Source organism: Oncorhynchus mykiss, chromosome 21, assembly GCF_013265735.2.
Source record: "Oncorhynchus mykiss isolate Arlee chromosome 21, USDA_OmykA_1.1, whole genome shotgun sequence".
NCBI classification, from domain to species: domain Eukaryota; kingdom Metazoa; phylum Chordata; class Actinopteri; order Salmoniformes; family Salmonidae; genus Oncorhynchus; species Oncorhynchus mykiss.
In genome coordinates this window covers 612,501-622,500 of record NC_048585.1, presented here as the reverse complement: position 1 = coordinate 622,500, position 10,000 = coordinate 612,501, and the positions used below count along the sequence as shown (strand labels likewise).

General features: G+C 47.6%; 1 protein-coding gene across 1 annotated transcript in view; it reads left to right on the top strand.

The window, feature by feature from the left end:
* cacna2d4a (calcium channel, voltage-dependent, alpha 2/delta subunit 4a) overlaps positions 1-10,000 on the top strand; it is a 199,640-nt gene that overhangs the window by 162,874 nt on the left and 26,766 nt on the right. Inside the window, exon 24 of the mRNA XM_036958447.1 lies at positions 9,333-9,394. Within this exon, the coding sequence (XP_036814342.1) occupies positions 9,333-9,394 (62 nt within the window). The remainder of the gene's footprint in view (positions 1-9,332; positions 9,395-10,000) is intronic.

The following is a 10,000-nucleotide window of genomic DNA, read 5'->3' as shown; positions in this document are numbered from 1 at the left end:
TCCCTGGGAAGTTGGCTAGGTGTTACATCAAAAGCACCAGACCAGGAGAGACCATTAATTCACACCCATTTTGCACTTCCTCTCCTCCACCCTCCTCCCACTCTCCTTGTAGTGAAGACGTTGGGCACAGAAGCACACATGGTCCCTGGGGTTATGTTGCTTCCTCCAGGGGCCACTGGTCTGTCTGGGCCCTGGCACATCTAAGGCCTGAATGTGTGTGTGTGTGTGAGCCAGTCGATAATGTGTGTTTGTTTGGGCTCCAGGGCTGTGGTTAGAAGTAGTGCTCTATATGGGGAATAGGAGGTAATTGGTTTTCTTGTCATCGTGGATCTCTGAGGATGTCTGTTTTTAGGAACCCCCTCCACGTAGGGGTGTTAATGTAACATTCTGACCCCCTGTGGGATAGTCTGGGACCAGAGGGACGGGCTCTCGTCTTCCTTTCAGCCTCCTCTCCTCTCCCTTTGACCAATAGTGCTCCTGGGGCTGCCCATGATGCTCCTCTTCCTGTGTGAGCTACTTTGAACACGACTAGAAAGGAAGAGAGAGTAAAATAAAATGTTTTTATCTCTTTTCCTCTTTCCACTTCCCTCATCTCTCTCTCTCTCTCCCCCTCTCTCTACCATCATCTCTCTCTCTCTCTCTCTCTACCCGCATCTCTCTCTCTCTCTCTCTCTCTCTACCCTCATCTCTCTCTCTCTCTCTCTACCCTCATCTCTCTCTCTCTCTCTCTCTCTACACTCATCTCTCTCTCTCTCTCTTTCTTTACCCTCATCTCTCTCTCTCTCTCTCTCTCTCTACCCTCATCTCTCTCTCTCTCTCTTTCTTTACCCTCATCTCTCTCTCTCTCTACCCTCATCTCTCTCTCTCTCTCTCTCTCTACCCGCATCTCTCTCTCTCTCTCTCTCTCTCTCTCTACCCTCATCTCTCTCTCTCTCTCTTTCTTTACCCTCATCTCTCTCTCTCTCTCTCTCTACCCTCATCTCTCTCTCTCTTTCTTTACCCTCATCTCTCTCTCTCTCTCTTTCTTTACTCTCATCTCTCTCTCTCTCTCTCTCTACCCCTCTCTCTCTACCCTCATCTCTCTCTCTCTCTCTCTTTCTTTACCCTCTTATCTCTCTCTCTTTCTCTCCCTCTCTCTACCCTCATCTCTCTCTCTCTCTCTCTCTCTTTCTTTACCCTCATCTCTCTCTCTCTCTCTCTCTCTCTACCCTCATCTCTTTCTCTCTCTCTCTCTCTCTCTCTCTCTCTCTCTATACCCTCATCTCTCTCTCTCTCTCTTTCTTTACCCTCTTATCTCTCTCTCTTTCTCTCTCTCTCTCTACCCTCATCTCTCTCTCTCTCTCTCTCTCTTTTTACCCTCATCTCTCTCTCTCTCTCTCTACCCTTATCTCTCTCTCTCTCTCTTTCTTTACCCTCATATCTCTCTCTCCCTCTCTCTCTCTCTCTCTCTCTCTCTCTACCCTTATCTCTCTCTCTCTCTCTTTCTTTACCCTCATATCTCTCTCTCCCTCTCTCTCTCTCTCTCTCTCTCTCTCTACCCTCATCTCTCTCTCTCCCTCTTTCTTTACCCTCATATCTCTCTCTCTCCCTCTCTCTCTCTCCCTCTCTCTCTCTACCCTCATCTCTCTCCCTCTCATCTCTCTCCCTCTCCCTCTGCAGTATGAGGTCCGTAGGGAGACCCTGCTGAGTTTTATCAAGCTCCACTCTGAATGGGGTGCTCCCACTCGCTATGATTTAAACATGTTATTTTCCTTTTCCTCTCCATCCCTCCATACAACCACACCAACATAACAAGGCTTTTCCTCTCCATCCCTCCATACAACCACACCAACATAACAAGGCTTTTCCTCTCCATCCCTCCATACAACCACACCAACATAACAAGGCTTTTCCTCTCCATCCCTCAATACAACCACACCAACATAACAAGGCCTTTTCCTCTCCATCCCTCCATACAACCACACCAACATAACAAGGCTTTTACTCTCCATCCCTCCATACAACCACACCAACATAACAAGGCCTTTTCCTCTCCATCCCTCCATACAACCACACCAACATAACAAGGCTTTTCCTCTCCATCCCTCCATACAACCACACCAACATAACAAGGCTTTTCCTCTCCATCCCTCCATACAACCAGACCAACATAACAAGGCCTTTTCCTCTCCATCCCTCCATACAACCACACCAACATAACAAGGCTTTTACTCTCCATCCCTCCATACAACCACACCAACATAACAAGGCTTTTCCTCTCCATCCCTCCATACGACCACACCAACATAACAAGGCTTTTCCTCTCCATCCCTCCATACAACCACACCAACATAACAAGGCTTTTCCTCTCCATCCCTCCATACGACCACACCAACATAACAAGGCTTTTCCTCTCCATCCCTCCATACAACCACACCAACATAACAAGGCCTTTCCTCTCCATCCCTCCATACAACCACACCAACATAACAAGGCTTTTCCTCTCCATCCCTCCATACAACCACACCAACATAACAAGGCCTTTCCTCTCCATCCCTCCATACAACCACACCAACATAACAAGGCTTTTCCTCTCCATCCCTCCATACAACCACACCAACATAACAAGGCCTTTCCTCTCCATCCCTCCATACAACCACACCAACATAACAAGGCCTTTCCTCTCCATCCCTCCATACAACCACACCAACATAACAAGGCCTTTTCCTCTCCATCCCTCCATACAATCAGACCAACTTAACAAGGCTTTTGTATTTGTCACATTCATCGAATACAACAGGTGTAGTAGACCTTATGGTGATATGCTGAATACAACAGGTGTAGTAGGGGGAACCGGTACAGAGTTAATGTGAGGGGGAACCGGTACAGAGTTAATGTGAGGGGGAACCGGTACAGAGTTAATGTGAGGGGGAACCGGTACAGAGTTAATGTGAGGGGGAACCGGTACAGAGTTAATGTGAGGGGAACCAGTACAGAGTTAATGTGAGGGGAACCGGTACAGAGTCAATGTGATAATGGAACCGGTACAGAGTCAATGTGATGAGGGAACCGGTACAGAGTCAATGTGCAGGGGAACCGGTACAGAGTCAATGTGATGAGGGAACCGGTACAGAGTTAATGTGAGGGGGAACCGGTACAGAGTTAATGTGAGGGGGAACCGGTACAGAGTTAATGTGAGGGGAACCGGTACAGAGTCAATGTGATAATGGAACCGGTACAGAGTCAATGTGATGAGGGAACCGGTACAGAGTCAATGTGCAGGGGAACCGGTACAGAGTTAATGTGAGGGGGAACCGGTACAGAGTTAATGTGAGGGGGAACCGGTACAGAGTTAATGTGAGGGGAACCAGTACAGAGTTAATGTGAGGGGAACCGGTACAGAGTCAATGTGATAATGGAACCGGTACAGAGTCAATGTGATGAGGGAACCGGTACAGAGTCAATGTGCAGGGGAACCGGTACAGAGTCAATGTGATGAGGGAACCGGTACAGAGTCAATGTGAGGGGGAACCGGTACAGAGTCAATGTGAGGGGGAACCGGTTAGTCGAGGTAATTGAGGTAATATGTACAGGTAGGTTGAGTTATTAAAGTGACTATGCATAGATGATAACAGAGAGTAGCAGCAGCGTAAAAGAGGGGGTTTGGGGGCAATGCAAATAGTCTGGGTAGCCATTTGATTAGATGTTCAGGAGTATTATGGCTTGGGGGTAGAAGCTGGTTAGAAGCCTTTGGACCTAGACTTGGCGCTCCGATACCACTTGCCATGCGGTAGTAGAGAGAACAGTCTATGACTAGGGTGGCTGTTGTCTTCGACAATTTTTAGGTACTTCCTCTCACACCGCCTGGTATAGAGGTCCTGGATTGCAGGAAGCTTGGCCCCAGTGATGCACTGGGCCGTACGCACTACCCTCTGTAGCGCCTTGCGGTCGGAGGCCGAGCAGTTGCCAGACCCGGCAGTGATGCAACTCATAAGGATGCTCTCGATGGTGCAGCTGTAAAACCTTTTGAGGATCTGAGGACCCATGCCAAATCTTTTCAGTCTCCTGAGGTGGAAAAGGTTTTTGTCGTGCCCTCTTCACGACTGTCTTGGTGTGCTTGGACCATGTTAGTTTGTTGGTGATGTGGACACCAAGGACCTCTCAACCTGCTCCACTACAGCCCTGTCGATGAGAACGGGGGCGTGCTCAGTCCTTCTTTTCCTGTAGTCCACAATCAACATAACAAGGCTTTTTCTCTCCATCTCTCTACATCCATCCATACAACCGCACCAACATAACAAGGCTTTTTCTCTCCATCTCTCTACATCCATCCATACAACCGCACCAACATAACAAGGCTTTTTCTCTCCATCTCTCTCTACATCCATCCATACAACCGCACCAACACAACAAGGCTTTTTCTCTCCATCTCTCTACATCCATCCATACAACCACACCAACATAACAAGGCTTTTTCTCTCCATCTCTCTCTACATCCATCCATACAACCGCACCAACACAACAAGGCTTTTTCTCTCCATCTCTCTACATCCATCCATACAACCACACCAACATAACAAGGCTTTTTCTCTCCATCTCTCTCTACATCCATCCATACAACCGCACCAACATAACAAGGCTTTTTCTCTCCATCTCTCTCTACATCCATCCATACAACCACACCAACACAACAAGGCTTTTTCTCTCCATCTCTCTCTACATCCATCCATACAACCGCACCAACATAACAAGGCTTTTTCTCTCCATCTCTCTCAACATCCATCCATACAACCGCACCAACATAACAAGGCTTTTTCTCTCCATCTCTCTCTACATCCATCCATACAACCGCACCAACATAACAAGGCTTTTTCTCTCCATCTCTCTCTACATCCATCCATACAACCGCACCAACACAACAAGGCTTTTTCTCTCCATCTCTCTACATCCATCCATACAACCACACCAACATAACAAGGCTTTTTCTCTCCATCTCTCTCTACATCCATCCATACAACCGCACCAACATAACAAGGCTTTTTCTCTCCATCTCTCTCTACATCCATCCATACAACCGCACCAACACAACAAGGCTTTTTCTCTCCATCTCTCTACATCCATCCATACAACCACACCAACATAACAAGGCTTTTTCTCTCCATCTCTCTCTACATCCATCCATACAACCGCACCAACACAACAAGGCTTTTTCTCTCCATCTCTCTACATCCATCCATACAACCACACCAACATAACAAGGCTTTTTCTCTCCATCTCTCTCTACATCCATCCATACAACCGCACCAACACAACAAGGCTTTTTCTCTCCATCTCTCTCTACATCCATCCATACAACCGTACCAACATAACAAGGCTTTTTCTCTCCATCTCTCTACATCCATCCATACAACCGCACCAACATAACAAGGCTTTTTCTCTCCATCTCTCTCTACATCCATCCATACAACCGCACCAACATAACAAGGCTTTTTCTCTCCATCTCTCTCTACATCCATCCATACAACCGCACCAACATAACAAGGCTTTTTCTCTCCATCTCTCTCTACATCCATCCATACAACCGCACCAACATAACAAGGCTTTTTCTCTCCATCTCTCTCTACATCCATCCATACAACCGCACCAACACAACAAGGCTCATATGACAATTTCATCTTCATGTTTCAACTTTTATTTCATGTCAATTCATAGATTTGACATTTTTAATCAACTCAACTCAACAAATGACAATCCTTGTGTACAAAACCAAATGAAGACGATTGGGAAAAGCAATCCAAAATGTTTCTTTGACAACGCAGCTCTGTTCGTCGGCCCGGCCTAATCGCTGTAATCTGGAACAGACCATTAATGGGTATGAAGCCCTGCGGCGGTCTATAAATCATCCAAGTCTAGATAAATTAACTAATAAACTGTATGTCTGGTGAACTGAACTGTGGCTACAATAGAGCTATTTCCACACACACACACACACACACGCACACACGCACACACACACGCACGCACGCACACACGCTCGCACGCACGCACACACACACACACACACACACACACACACATCCACACACACACCCACACACACACACACACAAACATGCTGTCAACTGAACGCCACCCACCCATGTGTCCATCAATTCTGTTCTACGTTTATAGAGAGTTTATTTTACACAACAATCAACTCAACATGGCCACACTTACATCCTCGTGAAGAAATGAAACATTACATTACATAACCACCTCCATTTTGAATGAAAGAACTACACCCAGAGAACTAGCCAATACCAGATAACAGATTGTACTGGGTGTCTATTTTCAACTTGACAATACTGTAGACTAGAGGCTGCTTGTGGTAAGATGGTGGATGTAATTACATCTGCCTAGCATCAGGTAAAAACCCATGAAACTACGAGGTTATCACCTCCATCTTGAATCAAGGAAATACAGTCATGTTTTAACCTGACAATACTGTAGACATGACTAGTTAATGGGGTATTCAGATAACATCTGTCTACTGTTGTTATTGAGTGAAGACAGCAGATGTGTTCTACTGTGTAAATGTCTTGACTGTTACTTCACAGACGACTGGACAAGTGTGCCTCTCTACATGGCTCTCTTTCTCCCTCCCTCTCCCTCCTTCCCCCTCTCTCTCTCGCTCTCTCTCTCTTTCTCCCTCCCTCTCTCTCTCTCTCTCTCTCTCTCTCTCTCTCTCTCCCTATCACTCTCTCTCTCTCCCTATCACTCTCTTTCTCCCTCCCTCTCTCTCTCTCTCTCCCTCCCTCCCCTTTCCTCCCTCCCTCCCTCCCTCCCTCCCTCCCTCCCTCCCTCCCTCCCTCCCCCCTCTCTCTTCCTCCCCATTTCTCTCCCTCCCTCCCCCTTTCCCTCCCTCGCTCACTCCCTCCCTCTCTGTCTTTCTCCCTCCCTCTGTCCCTCCCTCTCGCTCTCTCGATCTGTGTCCATCTTTCTCTCTCTCCCTCTCTCTCTCTCTCTCCCTATCACTCTCTCCCTATCACTCTCTCTCTCTCCCTATCACTCTCTCTCTTTCTCCCTCTCTCTCTCTCTCCCTCCCTCACCCTTTCCCTCCCTCCCTCCCTCCCTCCCTCCCTCGCTCACTCCCTCTCTCTTTCTCCCTCCCCTTTCCCTCCCTCCCTCCCTCTCTCTTTCTCTCTCTCCCTCTCTTTCTCTTTCTTTAGCATAGCATCCAATTAAATTACTCATTTATGTATTATTTTGTGTGTGTGTGTGTGTGTGTGTTTGTGTGTGTGTGTGTGTGTGTGTGTGTGTGTGTGTGTGTGTGTGTGTGTGTGTGTGTGTGTGTGTGTGTGTGTGTGTGTGTGTGTGTGTGTGTGTGTGTGTGTGTGTGTGTGTGTGTGTGTGTGTGTGTGTGTGTGTGTGTGTGTGTGTGTGCGTGTGTGTGTGTGTGCGTGCGTGATTGACAGCTCAGAGTAATTAGTTTTGAGGTTAGCATTCCAGAGAGTGGTGGGCCCTGTGCCACAGCGTCCAACCCCTGATCAGAATATTCTATTAATTAGAAATACCTACATCTGAACACACACTCACAGGCGAACACACACTCACAAACACACACACACACTCACAGGCGCACACACACTCACAAACACACACTCACAGGCGCACACGCACTCACAAACACACACACACACTCACAGGCGCGCACACACTCACAAACACACATGCACACACACTTGCCTGCCTGCGTGTGCTTGTGAGTATGTGTGTGAACCAAACTCCTTTTTGCCTGATAAGCACTGCTGACACTACAATCCAGTCCCTCTGCTGACACAAACTATCAGTCAGTACCAGAGTATATTCTGGAGGCCCTTGGTTCTGGAGGCCCTTGGTTCTGAAGTCCCTTGGTTCTGGAGGCCTTTGGTTCTGAAGGCCCTTGGTTCTGGAGGCCCTTGGTTCTGGAGGCCCTTGGTTCTGGAGGCCTTTGGTTCTGAAGGCCCTTGGTTCTGGAGGCCTTTGGTTCTGGAGGCCTTTGGTTCTGAAGGCCCTTGGTTCTGGAGGCCCTTGGTTCTGGAGGCCCTTGGTTCTGGAATCCCTTGGTTCTGAAGGCTCTTGGTTCTGGAATCCCTTTGTTCTGAAAACCCTTGGTTCTAGAGGCCCTTGGTTCTGAAGGCCCTTGGTTCTGAAGGCCCTTGGTTCTGAAGGCCCTTGTTGTGCTACAATGTATTAGTTATATTATCCCTGAGGCCCTTGGTTCTGAAGGCCCTTGGTTCTGAAGGCCCTTGGTTCTGAAGGCCCTTGGTTCTGAAGGACCTTGTTGTGCTACAATGTATTAGTTATATTATCCCTGAGGCCCTTGGTTCTGAAGGCCCTTGGTTCTGAAGTCCCTTGGTTCTGAAGGCCCTTGGTTCTGAAGGCCCTTGGTTCTGAAGGCCCTTGGTTCTGAAGGCCCTTGGTTCTGAAGGCTCTTGTTGTGCTACAATGTATTAGTTATATTATCCCGGAGGCCCTTGGGGCTACATTGCATTTGTTATATTATCCCTGATGATGACCATTATGATGTACATTATGACTCATGTATGCAGTGGTCTTCCTCACCCTCCTCTTCCTCTTGTTCATCCCTCCTCTCCTCGTTCCCCCTCTTGTTCCTTTCCTCTTGCACCCTACAACCCTGTCTCCTCTCCTCTGTGGAAAGCAGTAGCCACTCAAAACTCTAGACAGTGTGTTTGAAACAAGAGGTTGCTGCCAATATAGACTCAGGGTTGGTGGTCACCAACCAGTCAAAATAATTAGGAGCAGTAGATTTCGGATTGCATTTTCTTGACTCGGGAAAGGCTGGTGACTCAGGAGATACAGAGATGTTCTACCACCAGCACTTTTTAAGACAGAGGTAGCTAAAACTCAGGAGATACAGAGATGGTCTGCCACCATCACTCTGCTCTGTCAGACTCTATCTGTGTGGAGAACTCACTGGAGGGTGAATTTTACTGACCTCATCTCTCTCTCTCTCTCTCTCTCTCTCTCTCTCTCTCTCTCTCTCTCTCTCTCTCTCTCCCTCTCTCCCTCTCCCTCTCTCTCTCTGTCTCGCCCCCTGCTCCCCCCCTCTCTTGCTCTCTCTCTCTCTCTCTCTGGAGGGTGAATTTACTGACCTCATCTCTCTCTCTCTCTCTCCTTCTCTGTCTGTCTCTCTCTCTCTCTCTCTCTCTCTGTCTGTCTCACCCCCCCCCCCTTGCTGTCTCTGTCTGTCTCACCCCCCCCCCCCTTTGCTCTCTCTGTCTGTCTCACCCCCCCCCCCCCCCCCCCCCCTTGCTCTCTCTTACTGGAGGGTGAATTTTACTGACCTCATCTCTCTCTTCTCTCTCTTTCAGCCATTGGGGTTCAGATGGCACAGGACCTGTTAGAGACCAGGTTCTGGGCTACAGCTAAGCAGGTGAGTTACAACATCCTGCCTAAATCACAAAATACAGCTTAGTTAGTACCCAAATCCAGCTCTGCAGAGTGGTCACTAGCCGGTCTCAAATGCCTAACCTTAAATTAAAACTAAAAAGCTCATCTTTGTTTTCATACATTTTTACAATGAAGACAATTTTTGACTTTGCAACTGGCCTATCTAAGGGGAAATCGCTCAGTTCTGCCACCAGGTGATTTATGGCCATATTACAACCTCTGACTCAAACTGAACAGAACGGACACGGTCTACAACGGGTTCATAGAGGATGTATTGACTGATACAGCCTCTGAATCAAACTGAACAGAATGAACATTCCATTGCTATATCTATAATAGATATTCTAGAATTGCAGTTCTGTATTATATTTAATAAAAAATATTGAACCTTTATTTAACTAGGCAAGTCAGTTAAGAACAAATTCTTATTTACAATGACAGCCTACTTAGGAACAGTGAGTTAACTGCCTTGTTCAGGGGCAGAACGACAGATTTTACCTTGTCAGCTCGGGGATTCGATCTTGCAACCTTTCGGTTACTAGTCCAATGCTCTAACCACTAGGCTACCTGCCGCCCCATTTTAACTGAA